This window comes from Pseudopipra pipra, chromosome 19, assembly GCF_036250125.1.
Source record: "Pseudopipra pipra isolate bDixPip1 chromosome 19, bDixPip1.hap1, whole genome shotgun sequence".
Lineage (NCBI taxonomy): Eukaryota > Metazoa > Chordata > Aves > Passeriformes > Pipridae > Pseudopipra > Pseudopipra pipra.
In genome coordinates, this window is record NC_087567.1 from 5,479,745 (window position 1) to 5,503,269 (window position 23,525).

Here is a 23,525-nt window from a genome sequence, read left to right on the forward strand (position 1 = left end):
CTTTCCTTGGAGCAGCACAAGAAGGTGGGAGGCTGGGACTGCAGGTACTGGGAGAACCAGCTCCCTGCTCCAGGCTGGATGTTGTTTAGGAGGATGCAGAGCCTGCAGTGTGTGATACACCTGTCCATATTGCCCACCTGTGCTGCAGGAGGGAGCAGGTGGCAGTTCCCTGTGGGATAACATATCTCCCTAGAAATTGGATGCAGGACAGGGCTGGGTGAACCTGCACTCCTGCAAAATGCCTATGATTCCATAATTCATATTCAGATTTCTATAATATCATTTCCCTGGGCTCAGACCCCTGCAATCTCCTTCCACATCTGTTGTGCACAAAAATCAGACTTGTTACCTGGTGTGCAGCAAGCCAGTAATTGCATACTGAGACATTGTTTATTTATTTCAGAGTTGCACAAGTCTGGGTGCTCGGTGGAATTCCACAAATTAAACACACCAACTATCAATTTACTATTTATTTTACTATTTATATGTATGAGCAAAGAAAGGAATTAGTGTTCATTAGCTACAAGTTATATAGTTCTCTCATTAATTAGCATCCTATCTTCTATTGATTAATGATTCTCTCACTTCTCATGCTAATTAGCCCACATGCTCAGTCTTTCTCTTGTTTTGAGTTGGTGGCCATGGGTTGGTGGTCAAGATCTCCCTCTGCCAGAATTAACTTTTATTGAGTTGGAGCTGATTCAGCTGCTGAGTTGGCTTTATTAGATTCTTCCTTATCTTGGGGATTCTGCCAAATGTCCTTGAGGCCCTTAAATTCTGCATTTTTTGTGTTCACTATCACCAGTACATCCTTATTCCCAAGTTTTGTTAACCTCCCTGTAGGTCTGAGATTATTGAAGCATGTCAAGCCCTAAACCCTAACAAGGCAATTCTACCAACAAATAATCTGTTTTTCTAACACCTGGCCATCACTTAGAGCTTGTGAGCTACTCGCTGATTAAATCTCCCTTCTTGGTGATTAGGCTTGAAAGTACACAAAGATCAAACATCAAAGAACATCCTTTCTTAAGAAAATTTTGCGCAACAGTGCCACGCTCAGGACGAGAGGACATAGTCTTAAACTGCGCCAGGGGAGGTTTGGGTTGGACAGGAGGAGGAATTTCTTCACATAAAGGCTGATTAGACATTGGAATGGGGCAGTGGTGGGGTGCCTGGAGGTGTTTAAGGACAGACTGGACACAGCCCGAAGCGCCATGGTCTGTATGACGGGGCGGCGTTGGGTCACAGGTTTCACGCGATGTTCTCAGATCAATTTCCAACCCAATTAAGTCTGTGATTGTTTAACCCACCTCGCCACTCCCAAGATGGCGGCGCAGCCCTCCCGCCACTCTCAACATGGCCGCTCGCAGAGCAGCGCGCATGCGCCTTACCCACTTCTGCCACCGCCTGGCACCTCCTCAAGCGGCGCCACTCTCAAGATGGCGGTGGGGCTGCCCGCGCATGCGCAGGGTGCCTCGCCGCGCCCATCATGGCGGCGGGGCGGTGACGGGCCGGGCGCGGTGGCACCGAGCGGCCCCGGCGCGATGATTCCGAGCGAGGAGGTGTCGGCCCGCCGGAGGGAGATCGAGGACAAGCTCAAACAGGTGGGGCTGACCTCGGGACCCGCTGGGGGCTCTGCCGGGGCTGCGGTCAGAGCCCAGGCCCGCATCCCCATGGCGTTGCCGGGGAGACGAGGCTGGGCCTGGAGGTCCCCACCGGGCCTGGGGGCGACGCGGGACCCCCAAGGGCCTCGTCACCCTGCTCCGGTTCTTCGAGGCCTGGTTTTCAGGTGCAGGGGGTACCTCTGGCCCCCTCTTCGGTCCCGGGGGCATCTGCGGGCTCTCTCTTCAGATGTAGCCTGGGAGACCAGCCCTTGGTGACTTAAAACGCGCCCTTGCAGACTGCTTTTCCACCCCTATATCTGGGCTTAGGTGACTTAAAATCAACCCTTATTGGCTGCTGTTCTCCCTCTTATCTCTGGGCTTTGGTGACTTAAAACCAGGCCTTGCTGGCTTCTGTTCCACCTCTATATCTGGGTTTAGGTGACATAAAAACAGCCCTTGCAGGCTGCTATTCTCTCCATATATTTGGGCTTTAATGACTTAAAACCAGCCCTTGTTTGCTACTTTGCTTTGGCCACTTGAGTTCTCTGCCCCGTGTAGGGTTTTTGGAAGGTGCCAGTGCAACACCCATGTTGTGCTGTGGCAGGGAAGTGTGTGGTCTGGAAGGTGTTAATTTTATATTGTGCTCGTGATATTGAAGGGAAATAAATAATCCATAAAAACCTCACTCATTACGTGATGTGTCCCCACCTGGGGTCACTTGCTCTGATTTCTGCTAAGAGGTGGCTTGTTAAAATGTGTCCTCAGCATCAGACCAAACATGGTTTGCTGCAGTGTTTACCAGGACTTGTAAAAACCTACGTGTAATGTTTAGTGACTTAAAAACTTAGTGTTCAGGATTGAAGGTTGTTTTTTTCATCCTATTGACAGGAAGAAGAAACTCTGTCCTTTATCAAAGAGAGCCTTGAGAAGAGTGACCAGCTCACCAAGAACATGGTAAGGAGGTCCTAATGCTGGGGCTGGATTTACTTTTCTTAATTTCTTAGGTTTGTTAGTTTTCAAGGTTGTCATTGTGCCCATCCGAGGGATGTGGAGTAATGAACCACTTCCTCTGAATTTGCTCCAGTGGCTGGACAAAGGGGAAACCTGATCAATGCCTCAATCCTGAGCTTCTCTGCTGCTCTGAGGAGGGCTCAGGTGAGCTGTTGGCCTCACCTCTACCACAGTCAGTCCTCTCTCTTGGGAAGAGGTATTAATAGACCTCAGATTAGTTTGTGCGACAGCATCGTGTTGTTGCTCCATAAATTCAGGTTTTGTTTGGAGTTTTATTTGGGAGTTGTCTGTGCAAAGGTAATTATTGTTCTGTAATTGCTCATAAGCCCTCAGCTTATATACTGTGTCCAGTTTTGGGCTCAGGGCTTTAAAAAGGTCATAGAGGCAGCACCAGAGAAGTGTCAAAAACATAACATAGGAGGGAATCTTTTAGGAATTACATTTTGGCCTAGAAAAGATGACACTGAGGTACTCTTTTATGAGCTTACTATGGCTTTCCACATTTCAGAAGCAATATCACAGTCCTCTTCTAAAACCAAATGTCTGTGATGGAAAAGTAGGTTCTCACTATATTGATCCTGAACCTTCATGTTGTGCAGCTCAGTTTTGGGTCTCAGTGGTGTGGAGTAAAGTGGCTGCTGGTTTGTGCTTTTTTTTTTTGCTCTTTTTACATGGGGCACCTCCAAGCAATTCCTGTGGATTTATTTTCCCCTGTCAAATAAAATTTTGCTTGTCCTTAGTACTATGTTGGAACATTATCTTCGCTCTTTACAAACATTTAATTCAGGACTGGCCCATCTCTGTGTGTCAGGTGATCTGTTTTGTGACTGTTAATAGAAATCAGGACGTAGAGGGGTGGAAACAGCTGCTAAGGAGCCATGGAAAACTGCTAGCAGAGCCCAAAAAGTGAAGCTGGGCCCTGAAGGTCCCTGACCTTCTCTAACTTTTACCCCACTGCATGGATCTGTAGGAAGGATGTCCTCAGCCATTGGTTTCTCTCTTGGTGTGCAGGTTTCTATCCTGTCCTCCTTTGAAAGTCGTTTGATGAAGCTGGAGAACTCAATTATCCCAGTCCACAAACAGACAGAGAACCTGCAGCGCCTGCAGGAGAATGTGGAGAAGACCCTGTCCTGCTTGGATCACGTCATCAGTTACTACCATGTGGCCAAAGACACGGAGAAGATCATAAAGGAAGGGTGAGTTGAGCTAGCTGGATCTTGCTGGGGAGTTTCATCCTATTGGATTTTTGGGATAGAGGTAGGGGAGCTGACTTCACACACTCATCCTCATGTGCTTGGTATCCTTCCCACACTCCTTCCCCACCCTCAGTCCACACTGACTTGACCTTCCTCCATCCCCACAGGATAAAGACAGCTTAGACTGTGCACTGGTGTCCCTTCCAGGATGTGCAGACATGCTGCCATATGAATCTCATGAGCACTGGTGGCTTGTCTGTTTTCCTCTGCCCTTTTCCCAAAGGTTCTTCCCGCCCACCAGGTTGTCATTGCATCCAGGATGAACCAGAGCTGTTCTGGAGCCTGCTCTGTGGCTCTTCTCTGGGGTGGGATGTGCAGTTTCCTTTACCTTCCCATCAAGGCCTGTCTGAGAGAGGAGGGCAAGGCTGAGAGTTATGTGCTGTCCCTCAGCAGTCCTTCTGCACTTGCTGCATGGATTGGGTACTCTGCTGAGGCACTGAGTGGAGGCAAAAGGGAATTCCATGATCTCCTCCTAGATGAAGATAAGGGAATTGAAACTTTCCTTATTATTTTTATCCTAAGTTTGGTCTGGTACTTACTTGTTATCCTCTTTGTTTGCCTTGTGGGGCACTGCTTTTTACTTTTGGTTTTATTTTTAGCCCCACTGGGAGGTTGGAGGAATACTTGAATTGCATGGACAAAATCCAGAAGGCAGTGGAATACTTCCAGGACAACAATCCGGACAGCCCGGAGCTGAACCGTGTGGTAGGTCGTGGGTCTGGAACCTGGCATGGGTGGGAGAGGGACAGACACAGCCCTGCTGCTCATCCTCTTGCTGTGAGGAGCTGTGGGTTTGCTGCCTGGTGAAGGTGGTGTCTGGGAACAGCTGAAGGAACCATCACTTTGGCTCCTGTTTAAGCCTGTCCTCGGCAGCATTTCTGCTCCTGGTGTTTTGCTCTCTGTGCACTGTGCCAGGAGGAGTTCTGGAAGCAGATCTTACACCTGTGGAGGAATTGATTGAACCTCCTCCTGAGTAGCTCTTGTCAGTCCTTCAGCTGCTTGAGCAGAATGGGTGATCTGTTTAAATCCCACTCGAAGGCTGAGTGACTCCCAAGCATTTTTTTAATTTAATTCCCTTTAAGTGTCTCTCAGATACAGGCGTGGTTGGAGTTTGAAGCATGAAGCACTTGGCAGTGGTTAGAAATGCTGCAGAAAGTATGTTCTTATGCAGAAATATTCGAGTGATTGATTACAGAAGTGAATGATTGATTAGAGCTTCTGTCCTGCTGTTTTGTGCCAGAAATCCCTCTTTGAGAGGGGCAAGGAATCCCTGGAGTCCGAGTTCCGCAGCTTGATGACACGGCACACCAAGCCAGTGCCACCCATCCTCATCCTGGACCTGATCAGCGGGGATGATGAAATGGAGACACAGGAGGAGATGTCCCTGGAGCACCTCCCGGAGAGTGTCCTGCACGACATCATCCGCATTTCTGGCTGGCTGGTGGAGAACGGCAGGAATCAAGGTTGGTGGTGCTGTACAGGTGCTCCCTTGCAGCTCTGTCTCTTACCACTACTTCCCACGTGTGGTTGAGACCAAAAGGGGGATGTTGAGGGTTGTGTGTGTAGCCCTGCACAGCTGGGCTTGTACATCACACCCCTTCAGCCATGAAGCCTCTGCTGTGGCCACCAGTCCGTGAGTCACTGCTGTGGGCACCTGGCAGCACTGGCAGGACTAGTGACTGCCTTAGTGGCACCTTTTAGGTGAGTAATTCAGTCTTTCCATCAGCTCAAGATCTTGCTGTTTTTAGCATTTGTAGTGAGACTGAAGCAATGGTTTGTCAGTTGAATTTTTCAGAATGAACTGTGCAAATAAAGCACAAATTATCTCAATGTATATTCTGTCGTGAAGCAGAAATCCATTGCACTTGCATTTGTAATGCCTTCTGCTGGAGCTGCAGCTATCCAGTGCTCAGGTTTTATAAATGTGCAAGACACTGGTCATTTATTCCCATTTGGGAAATATTTATGGGCATAACTTTTCATATGAGATGTGACCAAGGGCAGGGGGAGAACAGCACGGACTTCCTTCAGTCTGTATCTGTCTCTTCTTTCCTGTTCTGCAGCAAGATCTGACTAGAGCCTTATACTCCTTTATTGACTTTTCCTTTGGGAGTGAATCACTGCATGTGAAAGTACAGGTTTCCTGCAACATGTAGCTCGTAGAACTCCCCCCACCTCAGTGGTTTACTCCTGAGTGGGGATTACTGTGCCTACCAAATACGATGAACATCCTTAAAAGCTTCTTAAGAATTTTTCCATGATCAAAGGCAACTCCAGCACACAGAGCATATTTTGTTGGTCACTTTGTATTCTGCTTTCAACTGACGAGCACCTCATTAAATTATAATCTTGTTTCTACCTTGTCTCCTTAGATTTCATGACTGTTTACTTCCAAATCCGCTCTGTCCAGCTCGACCGCTCCATCAAGGGGCTGAAAGACCATTTCCGTAAGAACAGCTCTTCCTCTGGGGTGCCCTATTCCCCTGCCATCCAGAACAAAAGGAAGGACACCCCCACCAAAAAGCCAATCAAGAGACCAGGTGAGTCCCTGAAGAGGGATCACTGTAGTGGGCACTGAACACACACCTGCAGGCCCTCTCACTGCTGGGGAAGCCTCTGTGTCTAAAAATGTGCTCTTGGGACAGGAGCAGGGCTGAGATTTTGGAGATAAACACCTCTTCTCTGCCCTGGATTCAGCACTGGAATTACAGGCACTTTCTGTCTGTCAGTCAAGCCATCAGGTTTGTTCTCTGGGTGCTGTAAAGGGAGGAGAGGGGCCCTGTGTAGAGGGAGAGGAAAGGACTTAAGAAAGGAGATGAGTAAAAAGAGACCCTAGAGGGCTGTAAAAGGATTTGATCTGAGAACACTGGAATGTGGAATGTAGTCTGTGTCACAGCACACAGAAAGCTCATATCTGATAAAATACATCACTTTAATCATTAGCTATTATTAAATTATTATTGTGCTAGGTAAGCAAGGAGTCAGGAGTTGATATGGGGCCTTGGTAGGTGCCTGCAAAAGTGAGATCCAGCATTGTCTGAATTTGGAAGGGCTCTTAAAGCTCTTGCCTTGGCCTGTCTTTGGAAGAGCTATGGATGTGGCTGATGGGTTATTCCTCCTCTCCTCATAATGAAGTTTTGCTGCATTTTCTGCAGCTGGTGAGGTTGGTCACTCTGGTGTAGAGGAGTGCAGAGCTGGAATTCCCGTCTCTGGAATGTGCCATCTAGTGGAAGCATGGCCAGGAGAGCCAGCAAAAGCCAGCACATATCTCCCACAGCAGCACAGGGATATTGTCCCTATGTGTCCCAGCACCCTCTTGTCTCATCTGTAAGAGTAATCAAGTCAGAAAAGTCCACATTTCTGTGAGTTTACCTGGCCAATACTCTCCTTCCCTACTGTTATTTCCTGTGTTGTCCAAATACTCTTAGTGGGTTCAGGAAAACAGTAAGAAATGTGGGTAGGGAGTGGGAATGGATGGGATGGGGAAAGGGAGGAAGAAGAAATACCCATTTTAATTGTGTTGTGTTTATTTTTATAATCCTGCTGTGAATGCAGTCCTCATCCCAGGTAATGTGTGTCTATGTGTGTGTGTGCTGGCCCTGGTGCTCACTCTCTTCAGCTCTGTGTGTGGAGAGGCTTTGCTGGGCCTTTTCTTGCTAAAGCAGAGGGTGTGCCTGTGATATTCGAGGAGGGAGGGCTGCCTGGGGAAGGCTGTGGCATCCAGACATCACCCCTCTGGTCTTTTAAAAATCAATCTGTGCCATTGCTGCTGTGCCCTGGAGCTGTTCCTGAAAGCTGATCTGTGAACTGCAGCCCAACTGTGAATTTCAGGGAATTTTCCCCTGTCAGCAGAGAACCCCCTGATAAGGGGTTCAGAGACACTGAGCCACTTCAAAGGTGCCAGTAGGGATCTGTAGTTGAGCCATGGGGATCTCAGGTTGCAGATGCTTCAGATTTGGTCCACAGTTCTCAGTTATCCCCTGATTCTGAAAAGATTGCTGTGTTTTGATTGCAGTGCATTCAGTATGGTCAGCAAACATTTCTGAGCAGCCTGACAAATGGTAACATCTCCCCCTGTGCTCTAGGTAAAGAGTCAGGAATGGATTAGTTGATTTTTTTTCATGGACACATTAAAAAAAAAGAATCACTGAAATCTTTTTAATGAGTCTCAGATCTTGAGTGATCACACAGAGAGTGCAGAAAGGAGCCCACATGTTGGAGGGCCACAAGTGTTTGTTCCCTACAAGAAGGACTTCTCCAACGTGGATGCATTTGGGCATCCAGAGTTACTTGTCATGGTGAATGACTCACTGTAAATTTACCAGAAGATTTTCATGTCTTTTTCCCAGTTTAATTGGATTTTCTGAGATGGGCCAGGTAGAAGGCACAGAGCATGGCCTGAATGCACTTACAGAGGTGATGGTGTGTGAAGGAAAGAGCACTTCAAATGATCCATTGGGTTATTGTTAATCTCAAAAAAAAATAGTGGCTAATTTGTCTCCAGTCTTCCGTGAACAAGGACAGAGAACCAAACTGTAGCTCTTGAAGGACAGTGGTGGTTACACCTCGTACACCAGCCATCTCTTATGGCTACTGAATTGTACTTAAGTGAAGTTAAAAATGGAGAAAAAAGTCGTCTTTGACCAGAGATTCACCTTTTTTTCTGCAGTTCCATCAGCTTTCAAGGACAGCTCTTGAGGTAGAGGTCTCAGACCCCCTTCACACTGGCACTGGCTCTCTTCAGAGCAATATTACCTGGTGTTGTTTGAGTCCCCTGGGTTTAGCCTTTGTTCAGTTATGGACAAAGACAGTTTTTTTCTGTTCTATTACTTTATTTCAGTAAGTAAAGTCAAGTTCTGCCAATTTGGGTTTCAGACAAGGGGGTTTTCTCACAGTTCCAACAAGTGAGTTGATTTCCTTTGTCCTTAAATAAGAATATCCCAGTGCACACCCCAATGCACACTTTAACCTATTGCAAGGGGTAAATAACAAACTAAATCTGATGTGCTATAGCTTTTTTTACCCACAAAACAAAGCACAAGAGAGGCTAAAGCTGAAGGGAAGGTGAGGTATTAGGTAACAAGGCAGAGACCCTCCTAGGTACTGTGTTGGATTCTAGAGAACATGCTCCATATCCATGTGTGGTTTCAGAGGGTCTTCATCTCTCTGTTCCTGTTTTATCTGTTGGTGTTCCCTGTGCTGTCTCCTGTTGGTACAACGTGCAGTTTAAAATCTGACTGCTGGAGATGCTTCTAAAGCAGAGTTTTCTCCCTTTAAATGCAACTTGTCAAGTCAAGTTGAACAGATGAAGCAATTCGTGGGCTTTTTCTGGTTTTAGTTTGCTGTTTGAAATGTCAAGCAGTCTGTCTCAGAGGGCAGGTGTGTTCAGATTCCCAAATCATCCTGCTGCAAATCATCCTGTGCTGTATGCACATAAAATACAGATTCCTTGTGATGCCTGTAGACCCTGTGCTCTCTTGTTGGCTTGAGAGCAGCAGGTAGCTCAGCAGCTCTGCATTTTTGAGAAGGATGGGGCCACTTGACCTCATTGCCTACAAGCAAAAGCCAGAGAGAGCTTTATGTGGTTTCATACAGATTCCTGCAGCTGGTGCTTAAGTAAAGAGGATGTTTCCTGCTGCTTGGATGGAACACTGCCTGATGGAAAACTGTGCTTCGTGTGTGCCCAAAAGCCACTTTATTTAACAACTAGGCCACAGAAGCAAAAGTTTTGTTGGTTTTTTTTTTAATATTTTTTTTTTTACTTTTATGGCTCTTTACAAGCTGTAGGGGAGCCCTTTTCCAGTTTCCTGAATGCTCCAGTTTACCTAGTTACCTATTTGGCTTAGTAGTGAGGTGCTACCTGAAGGCAGGCTGAGTGACAGAATAAAGAGCCCATTCCTGCTTCCCATACTGATCACTGCCTAGATTGAATGTGATGTTTTCATTAGTACCTGCAACAGAGTCCCCTTTGGTTAGGGAGCTGCCTAATAGGGGAAAACAATCTTGGAACAAAAGCATTTGGCTTCCACTAGAATCCATTAAAGCCTAATTACAATGCTAAGTCAGAGGGATCCAGCAGCACTGAAGTGATGCCCATGGACACCCAACACTCAGTGTGTGTCAGTAAACACAGGTAATTGTGTTTATGCAAACAAAATGCAGCATAATTTCATCCCCTGAAATTGAGAAAAAGAGGGAAAAAAAAAAGGAAAAGAAACCATCAGGGGTGGGCTGTGGAGACATCCCCTGTATACCTGTGCAGTGAGACCCTGCTGACAGCAGCAGCAGTTGTACTGTCTGCTTGGTTTTCACACCAATTTACCCTCTCTTTTTATTCCTTTTTATTTTTCCCCTCCCCCTGGATGCTTGAAAGTGGGAAAGATCAAAGAACTGGTAGAAGAACAGTACCCAGGTTGAGCTGCTCTGCATCAGTTGGGCTGTGGGAACAGCAGTAAGGAAGAGCTTAGTGCATCTCTCCAGAGCTTGCCACAGCCCTCCTTGCTCAGAGGAACTTACTGAGCCCAAGTTTTTAAGGTTTCTGAAAGTAGCTAAGAATGAAGTGGAAGTGTGGGGTGTGAAGAGCACTGGGAAGCTTGGAAGAAGAGGCATAGCCTGCTCATTTGATCATATGGCAGAAGCTTAGGAGCAAATGCATCAGCCAGCAAGGGTGTAAGTCTGCCCACCTCCCAGGTGTGGGTCTGGAGGGGAGAAGTTTCATGCTAGAAGAATGTGTTTTATGGATATGAGTTTTTTTTTCTTTACTAAGTGGTTGAGAACACTCTGAACTGGTAGAAGAAAAATGTTGCCAGTGAAAATGTATGCCTTAGGAACCATGCTCTGTTATTTAGTAAGTGCACCAGTTTAAGGCAGTAATTTAATGGGAGCTGCTCTCTCTTGTTCTCCCCCACTAGAGGTGCACTGTCAGGGGAACCTGAAGTTTCCTCTCCCCTGCCATATATCCCTTTATGGGATGAAGCTGTCCTGCATCCCAGAATGCTGTTCTGCAGCTGTGTGTACTTGTGCTTCCCCTCAGCATTTGGGCAGCCAACACTCATTTCCAGTGGCTGATGGGAGTAGGGATTTTCTGCATGTTTGAAGTATTTATTACTTTGTAGAGGAAGAACGATTCTTAATTTTGGCAGCCGCATTTTTATTTTTTGGCTTCTTCATTTACTCAGCCTGGTTCTGTTTCATTTGGGTCTCCTATGGAAGCTCCTTCTGCCTTCCCAAAACTTCCAGTTCCCTGTTGTGCAGGCAACAGCAAAGCTCTGCTGTGAGAGGGTGTCCGTGTGCTTGTGGTAATTGTAGCTTGTTGCATGACGACTAACCTTTTAATGTGGAAACACTGCCTAGTCTTCAGTTGTCACATTAATGCTTTGTTTTGTGCTTTCTAGCTGTATATCCAGCATTGCCTTTTGTTCTGTTCTGTCTGGTTTTTGTGTGTGTTAAGTATAAATCTTTTAACCCAGTGTTATTTTTTTTCCATGGTTTTAATTGATTTGCGGTTCTTTAGAAGAGAAGTGTCTTGGGGATTAGGGTGGCTTAATGCGAGTTAGACATGGGTGGGCAGCATCCATTATTCTGTGATTCCTGGGATGGGAATTGCTGCTGCAATTGCTCCCTAGAGCCCAGAGGTTGTCACCCTTTTATTGCTTCCTGTGCCATTCCTTGACTTGGCTGTGGGGCTCCTGATGGGTCTTTATTGATTATGCTCAGAAAATACCCCTCGGGAAGGCACCTCTTACCAAGTGGCTGCGGTTGTGGCTCCGAGGAGCAGGCAGTGTGTTGCCAGACAGGAATTGTCCATATGCAAAGCCCTGCTTCCACAGCTGAGGAAAAGCAACAGACCTTGTATGCTTGGATGCAGAGTACCAACTTAAATAAACCCATTAGAGGGAAGGGAGCTTCACTGCTTCCCTTCTGTGACAGTGTTCCTCACCCGCCTCTCCAAACTGATTTGAGCACTCCCTGGTTCTGTAACCTGGCTGGAATTTATGCCTCCAGCCTGAAAGCAGGGAAACAGTCTGGAAATGCCATTGTATCTGCACACTTGGACATGATTTTGGGGTTCACATTCCTGTACTGAGCATGCTCATTGGTGCCCAGCGTCCTCTTGCTGGGCCCAGGTGATGCTGGTGGAGGGCTGGTGTTCTGGGTTTGTTTTCTTTCACTCATTTTCTAGGTCTTCTTGTCTCTTCTCTCTGGTTCTGGTGACAGGCACGATCCGTAAGGCTCAGAACCTTCTGAAACAGTACTCTCAGCATGGTCTAGATGGGAAAAAGGGGGCCTCTAACCTCATTCCTATGGAAGGTAATCACAGCTCTGGCTACATCACCCTTGACTTTCTCTGTGTATCAGTCTTGCTTTTCCAGGTGGGGCTTCCATTAGTCCAGCGCTCAGTGGACAGCATTGGTTAGGTACAGCTATCCTTGGGGAAACAAGGAGATGCTGGAGAGCCAAATTGTTTTTCTGAATTTAGTGTCCAAATTTCAAGGTGTCTGTAAACATGAGTAGAGGTGGAGAGGAGTGTTACCTTAACATTGACCCACCACAGCCACCTGGGTAATGGAAGCTCTGCTCTGCTGACATCTGCTTGTGGTGTTCCTGTTCTCTTTTCTTTTTGCCTGGACTTCGAGACATTCAGTTTCCTAGTGACCTTTCCAAACCTGATGCTGAAGTGTTGGACCACAGCTAGTGTATTGTTCCTGTACACCTCCCTAAATGGCCATCTTCCATGTTCTGACCTCCTCTGCTCATAGAAGTTGTGCCAGATAAGGGAGAAGAGGTCATTTGCTTCAAAGCATCCATAAGAAATTCCTGCCTCCTGCTATGTAAGCATCCAAAGCAGTTCTCTTCAGCACCTATGCTGTAGTCTCCTAAATCCCAGATGGTGACTAACATCACTTATTTGGGGGAAAATTCTCATGCTGAACAGGGTTTTGAGTTTGGATTTGTGATGGTTGTGGGTACAAATTGGACTTGGTGCCTGCAATCCCCTTCAGAACTTAGGCAGGAGGTTCAAGGGACTCTGTGGCCCAACAAACGACTTAACTCGCACTTCTCATCAGGTTTCAAAGGGTTGCTGCTGCTATATAGCCCAACAAAGGGATTTGGTCAGGAAGCATTCCTGGGACTGTGTAGGGAAAATGGTGTCCATCAGATCCAATAAACCAGCCTTGAAGCAGCATCCAGCCCAGTGTGAGCATCCATGCTGTAACCACCCTGGATAAATTGCGCCTTCTGTTTGTGCCGGCTGACATCTCACTAGGTCATGAGCATGATTTACGAGTTAAACACCTTTGCGATACCCTGAGCGACAAGCACGGGCCGGCTGCGGGTAAGTACCGTGTTGTCACTCCATAATGAGCTGGCTAACATCCATCCCTTCTTCCCAGCATGCTGCACTGGTATTCTGTAGCCAGTGGCTGTTTGTCTCCGTGGGCAGTCCTGAAGCATGGGCCTCCTCTGGCTAAGAAGCTCTGGCTCTTCTCAGTAGAGTTCACTCCCACTAATCACACACCCCCCAAGCCCTCAGACAGGGAGCCCCAACTTTGTCCAACCAGAGACTGACTGAGGCCATGCTGAGGGGCACTTTGATGGCTACTGGCCTGTTTGGTGGTGAAGCAAAGTGAACAGGAAAGGGATCACGTGCAGCATTACAGTATAGTGGGCCATAGCACTGTAGGCAGTCTGTAAAAGCATACCACATTTGTGCTTCCTCTGCTGACCAGAACTTTTAAAATATCAACCTGAGGGACCTGTCAGCGTAGGGAAGAATTGGTTCTTTCTCCATCAAAAGTTGCTGTGAGGAGAGAAGCAGCAGCCCATAGCTTAGAGAAGGCCTCTCTGTGTCATCTTACTGTCTTGCAGGATAGTGTCTGTCTGTGTCTGTCCTGCAGACACATCCAGCAGTGGTTGGGATGAGTTGGTGCCAGCCTTTGTATCACACTGGCACAAAGATCCATGTAGGATCTTTGATGGATCTTTGTCCAAGACACTTGTAGTCTAGGACTCATTTGTATGCAGCATTGCGTGGCAGATAACTCACCTATCTGTGCTGATATTCCTGCTTCATAGGATGTAAATGTTCATCTGCCTGGTTTTTATCTTCCTTTTCTGCCTGTGGGAAGAGGCTGCCTTCCAGGACAGCCCTTATTTCCCAGAAACGTTGATGCAAAATGGCAGTTCTTCATCTGCATGATGGATGGAGATAAGGAATTCTAAAAATACAAGCAGAGATGTTGAATAATTCACCTCAGACCTTCCTGAGTTTAGTACTCTGTGTTCAAGCCTTTGATTAAATTTAGTCTGTATCCCAGAAGAGCTCCAAACTTCCCTTCTGTCATGAGGCTGGAAAGAGCTGGTGTCCTGATGCGTGTTTCCTGAACTGCAGATGACTTTTCCTGCTTCCTGCAGGATATGCAGAGCTTCCCATGCACAAACCCAGGGCAGGTGTGGTGAGAAGACGGCTCTTGTTCTCACACACCGATGGGTGCAAAGCCAGAGTCTACTTTTCCAGAAGAGCCTTGTGTAAACCAAAGCCTTGGAGTGAGCAGAGCTGCTGGAAGCTCGGTGTGGATTTTGTTCTCTCTGAAATCCCTCTTGCCCTTGCAGGGAGGGACGACGTGTTCGACATCGAGATCGACGCCTACATCCACTGTGTCAGTGCCTTTGTCAAACTGGCCCAGAGCGAGTACCAGCTCCTGACAGAAATTGTCCCAGAGCACCACCAGAAGAAGACCTTTGATTCTCTCATCCAGGTCAGTTGAGCCTCTCTGTTTTGCTTCTCTTGCAAAGGATGCTGGTGTTGTCCTACAGGACCTGTTCAGGGAAAGGGGTCAAGCACATACCCTGGAGAACACGTGCTCAGAGTTCCTCACTAGTACCACAAATGACCCATCAGCCAAATGGGCATCTGTAACATGTGTCCTGCATCGAGCTCCTTGTGCTGCCTGGGCAAAAGTCGTGCTGCTTCCTCCTGAGTCTGTGGCTTTGTTGCAGGAGTCATTAGATAACTTGATCATGGAGGGGGATAACATTGTCTCAGCTGCCCGGAAAGCCATCATCCGACACGACTACTCAGCTGTGCTCACAATCTTCCCCATCCTGAAGCATCTTAAACAGATGAAGCCAGAATTTGACCAGGTTTTGCAGGTAAGTGTGGTGAGATTGGAAAAGCTCCTGTGGCTTGGGTTGTCTGGAGAACTTTTTGAAATGGATTATCCCAGTGGCTTTTAGCAAAGCCATGCTGCTTCTGTCCTCCAGCATGGACTGGAAGTGACACAAATGCACCTTGCTTCTTTCTGTGGTGGTGAACCAGCAACTCAGCATCTCTCAGCAGCAGTTCAAGTTCTGACCCCATGATGGACCACCTACATCATTCTCCTGTTTTCGTGGCCTCTGAGGTGTTTCAACTCTGATACTATTGAGCTGCTCTGAGGAAAGCCTGCTTGGACCACGCTGCAAGGTTCCCTAGGTGTCAGTCATGGCACCCAGGTTTAGCAAGGCTCCTTTCCATCTGCTTCCAGCTGTGATGCACCAATCTCCTGTATCAGATAATGTGTAAGACAAAACATGAGAGGTAGCAAGTCCTAATTACTGTTAGGGTCACAACATCTTCCCTTTCTGCCTGGCAGGGTTTCATGTGTTGTTGATGGTGCTGTAAATATTCTTCTGGCACATGGAAAAATGAGAATGAGATGCTGGGATGGGGGATGAGAGAGGGTAGGTGCTGGATGGAAGTTGAGATACTGTTTGTTTTCCTTCACTGATCTGTGGAACCATTCCAGGGAACTGCAGCAGGCACTAAGAACAAGCTGCCAGGGCTGATCACTTCCATGGAGACCACTGGTGCAAAGGCACTGGAAGAGTTTGCAGACAACATTAAGGTAGGATTCTCCTCAGTGTTGTCTCTGGCAGGCTTGGAAGAGGGGTTTTCTGAGCAGAACCCCTAGTTTAGCTTTCGTCTTTCCATGAGACTGTGCAGATTCTGACTAAAGCAGGAACCTGTTGAATCACTGTGGATGTTCAAATACCAAATGCTTGGTGCTGGTTTCAACTACAGGAGGCTTCTGCCTAAGACTCTTAACAGGCATACTACAAATAGTTTGACATAAGCTTCCAGGCCTCTGCAGGTATCAATATCAATCTCAGAATTTAATCCTATTTAAAAAGAAAGGAAAACTGCTGCCTTGAAAAGTTTTGGAGGACACAAGTTAAGCTGTCCCTGTGTAAGGTGGGCTTGAGGAATGCACTGCCGGGCAGGTGAGCTGAAGGTGTGATGGTCACATGCTGAACAAACCCCTGTGGTTCTGAGCTGCTGGTGTGTGGGAGCTGTGGTTTCTGAGCACCAGGAGATGGCACTGCAAGAGCCAAGTCTGAGGGTGTTGAGAGAGGCTGGATAAACAAGCCTTCAGCTCACTTGTAGCAGCAGTTTTATTGTAGGTGTCTTCACTTTTTTTACATGCTCATCATACGTCTCTCTTCCTTTCCTAGAATGATCCGGACAAGGAATATAACATGCCAAAAGATGGGACAGTTCATGAACTCACCAGCAATGTAAGTAATGATGATTTGAACCATCCTTTGTGAAAAACAGCTTCTGAAGAGTGTTTAAAAAGAGCAGTAGGGAAACTTCTCAAGTTAAGCTGTCGTGGTATTAACAGTTAAATAATTACTTGGCTTCCATGGCAAGATGAGCTGGTGACCCTGGCTCAGCCATGGGTGACTGTGTTAGAAAACTCACCAGCTCAAAGAAGTGTAGTGATTTGTTTCTTGGAGGTTTTAAGTGTGGAGGAGCAAGTGGTCCTTCATGATTCTTCATAGCAGAGCATAGGAGATGCAATGTTGGTTGCTCCTAACTTCCCTTCCTTGCTTCCAGGCCATCCTTTTCCTACAGCAATTATTGGATTTCCAGGAGACAGCAGGTGCCATGCTGGCATCACAAGGTACATACATGCATGGGGCTTGGCTGGGCATGCAGTTCCTTCCTCAAATTGCCTGGACGTCTTCTTTAAAATAATCAAACTTCAACGTGCACTGTGAGCTTGTTCTCCTCCTGTCCTTCACCCTGTGGTTTGTCTTGTCCTCCAATCTGCCATGACCACATAGTTGGTTATCTGGAGAGCTCCAAGGGATGCAGAGTTTCCTTGCTGGCCCTCCACACTTGCTCCTCAACTCAGAATACAACAGCAGCAGCAAGAATCTCCTTAGCATCCAGTCATGGGCAAGCTGGGTCTCCTGAGCTGTTCGTGTGCCATGTGCCCTATCAGAGAGACAAGCTTTAGCTCTGCTCTCCAGGATGCTGAAGAGACTCATTCCAGGAATAAATGCCTAGATCAGAAGCCGAGAGCTGCTGCCTTGTGTAGCAGGATGCTGCTGTGTATCAGCTGGAGTGTGATTTTGGTTCTGTGCAGAGCAGCAGCTCCCAGCTCTCCAGTGAGCTCTCGACCTTGGCAGAGCTCCTGCTTTCAGGTAGCTTGAAACAGAGCAGGCTGGAGAGGTGGAGGAATGGAGATTCAGGGGGCCCAGGGCCCTGAGGAGGACTGGGGAGGGTTAGGGAACCCCTTTGAAGCAGAGATATAGGGAAGCTTAGAGCTGCCTCCAGACTGTTATTTGCAAATTCCTCCTTGGAAATTTCTGCCAGTTCTAAATTAACTCAATGTCTCTGTTTCTTGCCACATCTCCTCTAGCCACTGCCTTGTGCCCTCTCTACCTGCAAGCTCAGTGTGCTCAGATCCTCCTGGGCCTTGGCTCTCTCTCCTTGGCCAAAGAAGTGGTCTTAATTTTTTCTTGGAAAAATCAACTGTTTCCCCATGTAGTCCTCAGCACTGTTATTTGGAAGTCTTGACATACTGTCGTGCAGTGGGGATCTGTCTTAGGAGCTGATTGAAAAGATAGCATAGGCTTGAGGTAGCTTTGCCTTGAAAGAGGGTTTGAACAGATTTGGAATGAGGTATCCTGCTAAATACAACCAGTAACAAAGCAAACAATGTCTCTAGCAGGGGAAGGAGGATGGACTCTGCCTTTCCTCTGTGATCTCCGCTCCATTTGAGGCCTTGGAAGGACTCCTGCCTGCTCTCCTGTGTACCTCTCTGTGGCTGCTCTGTGTTAATATCTGCTTTGTTCTCAAAGGGATGGTGGTCTCTAACATGTCTTTTTGCACTTTGCATTTCTTTTCTCTCCTCCCTCCCCTTTTCTCTCTGCTCTGCCTAATCTTTGTAGTTCTTGGGGACACATACAATATTCCTTTAGATCCCAGAGGTAAGCAGACTTACCCACCTGTTCGTATTGCCTCGGACTCTGGTGATGTATGTTAATTCTTTATCCTCCAGCAGTGGTAAATAAATTAACACATTATTGAAGAGGGGGAGAAGGGGAGGGTAGGTAATTCTTGCCAGTGGGCCGGAGAGAATAGGGAGGGCTTTGTCAGCAGCAGACAATGAGGGATGCCACATGAGCTGAAACAGGCTCAAGACACTCTCATGGCACTGAATCTCTTTGGCACAGGTAGCACATTGGCCCAGCTGGGATCATGCTTTATCCCATGTGCACTCGGCTCCGTATTGTCCAGCTCCCAGCAACAGGAGCCTCGAGGCCTTTCCCATGAGGTGCTTGTGAACTCGGACCACCCGAGTTAGGCCCGACTGCCAAACTCTCTGGTGGGGGCAGGAGGAGGTGGCCACCCCACGTGTCCCCTGGGCCCCATGCCCACAAGCCCTCGAGGGCAAAAAGCCATCCCTTATGCACAGACAGAGGAGCATGTGCCAGCCCAGAGTCACTGCTTGTAAGGGCAGGCTCCCATGCTGGCACAGTCCCCCTCAGAGCCAGGCAGGCCCTGTCAGCAACCATGGGGATGGCTGAAGCTTTCCAGAGCCCTTCTGCTTGTTTCAATTACTATTGTGTGCTTGTTGTTAACAGCTGCAGCTTTTTTGTTCTCTGATTGCCGATTTCTAGTGCTTACAGACCTTTTCAGGTGGTGGGGAAATGATGGGGTGGATGAGTTTCTTGACTTTATTTCTGATCAGTGGAGTGTCCTCTGAGCACTAGAAGAAAAGGAGAGATTTCTGGTGGGGTGCTCTGCACTTGATGCAGATACAAGGACTGAGGGGTGCAGAGCTCTCCCACCCTCACCGTGGATGAGCTGTTGACAGTCAGCTCTGAAACAGGAGCTGATTTCACTGTTGATGGGAGTTTTGCACTAATTCCATAGCAACAGGGATGAGGCTTGTTTGAATAGAGGCAGGGTGGCCACACATACCCCCCCTTCTCAGGGCATGTTAACTGGCCTAAAACTCTTTTCTTTTCAGAGACCAGCTCCTCAGCCAGTAGCTACAGCTCAGAGTTCAGCAGGCGGCTGCTCAGCACCTACATCTGTGAGTACCCTGCTCACCTTCCCTCTCCTGCCCCGTGGACTCTCCTTCACTTGGCTTGTTTGCCAGGTGCAATGAAGGCAATAGTTTGCAGAAAGGTTTTGGTGACTTGCTGAAGAAAGATCTGTGTAAGGGTTGTTAAGTACACATGATTGTACCCTTTGTGCAGGCAGTTGGGGCTGTGCTGTTCACTTTGCTGTGGGCCCACAGCTTGGTTTGTTTTGTCAGTAATGAGAAGTTCCATGCAAAACTTTTTCTCTGTTTTTCCCTCTTAAAGGCAAAGTGCTGGGCAACTTGCAGCTTAACCTTCTTAGTAAATCCAAGGTTTATGAAGACCCAGCTTTGAGTGCCATTTTTCTGCACAACAACTACAACTACATTCTGAAATCTCTGGAGAAGTAAGTGTGTGTCTGGGTAAATCTCCCTCAAGTCCAAGGCTTGGTTTTGGAGCAGAGCTCTGCATTAAGAGCATTCACTTGCCAGCCTGTCTCAGATCTGCTTTATCTTCTATTCTTGAAACTGCCTTTTTGAAAGTTTTGCAGTATTGTAAACATCACATTACACGAGAGTGGGAGACGAAAGCATTTGAGATGCCTTATGCTGTAGAGAATCCTTTGATCTTTGGAGGACTGAGGACACTGGAAAGTGACTTTGAGTCGCTTCTTTTGCATGTTTCAAGGACTCTCTTATTGTGAAGAGCAAAAAGGGACTTGGTGGTGGGGGCTGAAATGGTGCCATGCTGAGAGCAGCCCAGAGGGCAGCTGGCTCAGGTGTTTCCTCAGGATTTCTGCTCTTCCAGGTCTGAGCTGATCCAGTTGGTGGCTGTGACACAAAAAACAGCCGAGAGATCCTACCGAGAGCTCATCGAGCAGCAGATCCAGACATACCAGCGCAGGTGAGGTGACATCCTCTGCTTTTACCTTGGTTTGGTTGGTTTGGGAGCTCCTTGGCAGCCAGTGCTGCTGGAGCAGTGGGAGAGATTAGCCTAAACCAGAAACTTGTCTAAAACCAAAGCCACTTATTCTAGTTCTCAAGCAATTAATCTAATTTGGGAAGGGGTCACTGTGGAAAGTTTTGGAGTGTGTGTTGTCTGAGTTGGCCTTTGGGTCATGGGTGAAGACACAGAAGCTCTGGTGAGGTATGAGTAACTCCTCTTTGCCTCTTTCCCATCTCATTTCATGTGCAGCTGGTTGAAGGTAACAGATTACATTTTGGAGAGAAACCTGCCTGTCTTTCAACCAGGAGTGAAGGTGAGAGGATGGGCAAGAATGGGCTTGAGATGACAGAAATTGCTAGAAACATCTTCTCCTTTGTCATATTAAAAAATTCTCAGAAACCTTCTTTATATCTCATGCCAGTATCGCTCTGCAGAGTGAAAGCTGTGGCTGACACAAGATGGAGAGCAGCAGTGCCTTCTGATCTCCCCTGCCCCAGATTCATCCAAGTCTTTTAATCTCTGCCTCCATTCTTATATCTTCACATGCTTCTATTTTGGATTTGCAAAACCCTGAGACCTTCCCTTGGAAAGGGCTGAAAGCATAAAGAAGTCTATTTTTATGTCTGTTCTAGATGAAAATTACTCTTGTTAAAACTACTTTAGCTGAAAGCCACTTGCTGAATGTAGAGTGTGCTGCTCTGCAGCTCTCCTCACTGCTTTAGGAGAGGGAATCCAAACCAAGTAGGTTGCATATTGCTTAGGTTGGATGGGGAATTGTGGGTGAACACTGATGTTGGATATTTATTCCTGGAGATGAAATAAAATCCTTTCCCTCCTTGTTGCAGCTCAAGGACAAGGAGAGGCAGATGATAAAGGAGCGCTTTAAGGTAAGGAGGTATTGGATGGTATAAAAACATCCCCTGGTTGGTTGGGACAGACAGATCTGCCTGAGGAGGAGAACTGTGGGTGATCAGCAGCAGAGGGAAAGAGCATCAGATTCGGTGTAGAGATGAGATGCTCACCAAGTTTTACTTTGAACAGGGTTTTAATGATGGGCTGGAGGAGCTGTGTAAGATCCAGAAGGCCTGGGCAATTCCAGACATGGAGCAACGGGACAAAATCCGCCGGGCACAGAAAACCATTGTGAAAGAGACCTATGGTGCCTTCTTGAACAGGTGAGGCCTCCTGCGACACTGTCCTCTCTTCTGTGGATTTACAGAGGTCTTTGAGGCCCAGCGTAGCCTGAGCTGAGGCACTTCCTTGCTGTCCTGCCTCAGCTTTTCTACCTTGCACACTCAAACATGCCCAAGCTGATCTCTGCCAGTTGCAGACACGTGCCGTCACCTCGATTCTTCTGTCAGGGTGAGCAGAAGTGTTCTTGTGAATACAAAGCTCTGAGCCCCCCTGGGCTGCTCATGGTAAAACTTGTGAGACCAGTGGAACCAGGTCACTTGTTCTGTACAGGATACCCTGTCGGGTTCAGGTGGTATGTGTTGGAGTGGAGCTGATTTGTGGCAGAGGAGGGGCCAGTGGGTCTCTGCTGCGTTCCAGTCATTTGTCACCTGGGGGTTGTCTTCCTTTTCAGATATGGCAACGTGCCCTTCACCAAGAACCCTGAGAAGTACATCAAATACCAGGTTGACCAGGTGGGGGAGATGATCGAGAAGCTGTTTGACACATCAGCATAAATTTCCAGCTGTCGTGAACTCTCCAGCTGCCAAGTACAAGCCAGTGCTCTTTCAGCAACCCTTGGGACTCCCTTCCCTTCTCCCCTGCCCCATTGTGGTGGGCAGGGTGTTATACTTGTATTTATCAGATTTATAAACCTGTGGAAACACTCCTTCCTGGCTGTCTTTGCTCCGGATCCACGGGATAAGGCAAAGTCTGCCATGTGGGCTCTTACATTTGGGCATCTTCTCACCTGGGTTTGTGTTAATGCCTTGATGTGCAGCAGACATGGGGAGTGTGTTTAAAAAAAAAAAAAAGAAAGAAAAACACACACACAGAAACCCCCATAACCTTATGGATACAGCCCTTCTGTTTGGAGCAGGAAGCTGTGAGCTCCAGTGGTGCCACGTGCTTCCCTGATGGGTTTTGGGAATCTCAGTTCTGTAGGATCCCAAAGGATTTTCACATTGTTACTCTTGACTGTTATTTAGTTCAGTGATGGGCTGTGATGCCAGTTCTGGGGTGTGGTGGTGTGTGGCCGTGGTGGTGCAGGCTAGTCATGCACCAGCGTGTTTTACCCAAAACTTGGCAAGCTGCCCCTGTATCAGTGCTCAGTCCTTCATGAGGCAGTGGCAGGTGGGGTGAAGGCAGTCTGGAGTCATGACAGAGCAGTGGGAAACCAGAGGGAGCTCTGTGGTGGCCTGGCTGAGTGCTGCCCCTCGACCTGTGGCAGAGCATGTGCAGAAGTGTACATACAGATTTCTGCTCAGCATCTTCCTCCCATCCCTCTTTTTCCTTTGTCTCCTGTCTTAAATCTGATGCATCTCCTCCCTGCAAGGATCCAAGCCTGTTTCCTCTGTTCAGCCCATAGGCATGTGTGAAGCAAGTGCTCTCCCACATGCCTTGGAGCAATCCTGGCAGGCTTTGATACAGGAACTGGCCTGACAGCTTTGCACCAAAGCCTTTCAGAGGAACACCTCTGTTGTATCTGTGGTCTCTGGCCAGGCACCTCCTGCTCCCACCTCCCTCTCTCCTGCTGCTGCTCCACTGTTTGTCTGTAACACTTGAAATACAGGGTTTCCATAGAGTGAGGAGCACTCACAATAGCTGCTGCTTTGTAATTTGGAGCAAATCCATTATTCACCTGAGCTGTGTTTGCTGGAGTGTTTGCTGGTGTCTGATTAGCCCAGCCCAGAGCTGTTGGATGTTAGTGCAGGTCCTGCTGTGGCCGACCCAGCCTCTTGCCTTGGCTGCTGCCTCCTCAGACAGATGTTTTTCAGGGAGCTCCTGGCTTTTCTAAACCCCTGACCTCCTCTTCCTCCTCAGCCTGGTCTGAAACACTACCTGGTGTAACAAATGCCTGAAAACCAGCAGACTGGACAGGCTTGTCCAGCCCAGAGCTGGACCACGGTGTGAGTTCAAGCCTTGATCACCCACCCCACCTGGCCGTTCCTATGTGTCTGACTGTGCAGGCTCACAGTGCCAACCCCAGAGCCCTCCCTGCAGGGACCTTCCCTCCTGCTTTCAGATCTCAGATGTCTGAGGACACCTGAGACCTCAGCACTTGCTGTTTTTCACCTCTGCCAGCTCCAAGAGCCTCCAAAGGCCAGCAGGCGCCAGACAGTGTTGGAAAGCATAAGCAAAGTGCTGCTGGCTTGTGTTGTGTGCAGTGTCCAGC

General features: G+C 47.8%; 1 protein-coding gene across 13 annotated transcripts; it reads left to right on the forward strand.

Moving 5' to 3' along the window:
• Window positions 1–1,435: 1,435 nt before the first annotated feature.
• On the forward strand, window positions 1,436–22,019 carry EXOC7 (exocyst complex component 7). Of its 13 annotated transcripts, XM_064675798.1 has the most exons (22): window positions 1,436–1,604; window positions 2,493–2,558; window positions 3,627–3,811; window positions 4,471–4,576; window positions 5,112–5,334; window positions 6,244–6,411; window positions 7,427–7,438; window positions 12,089–12,181; window positions 13,140–13,208; window positions 14,486–14,631; window positions 14,873–15,025; window positions 15,661–15,759; window positions 16,367–16,429; window positions 16,752–16,818; window positions 18,095–18,133; window positions 19,180–19,245; window positions 19,520–19,640; window positions 20,042–20,137; window positions 20,429–20,492; window positions 21,025–21,066; window positions 21,221–21,354; window positions 21,765–22,019. In XM_064675798.1, exons 1-22 carry the CDS (start codon window positions 1,440–1,442, stop codon window positions 21,865–21,867), a joined length of 2,280 nt encoding a protein of 759 aa, XP_064531868.1. In that variant the 5' UTR covers window positions 1,436–1,439; the 3' UTR covers window positions 21,868–22,019. The 13 variants fall into 13 exon arrangements, with proteins under 13 accessions (XP_064531868.1, XP_064531870.1, XP_064531872.1 ...); XM_064675800.1 differs by lacking the exon at window positions 18,095–18,133; XM_064675802.1 differs by lacking the exon at window positions 13,140–13,208.
• Window positions 22,020–23,525: the final 1,506 nt, after the last annotated feature.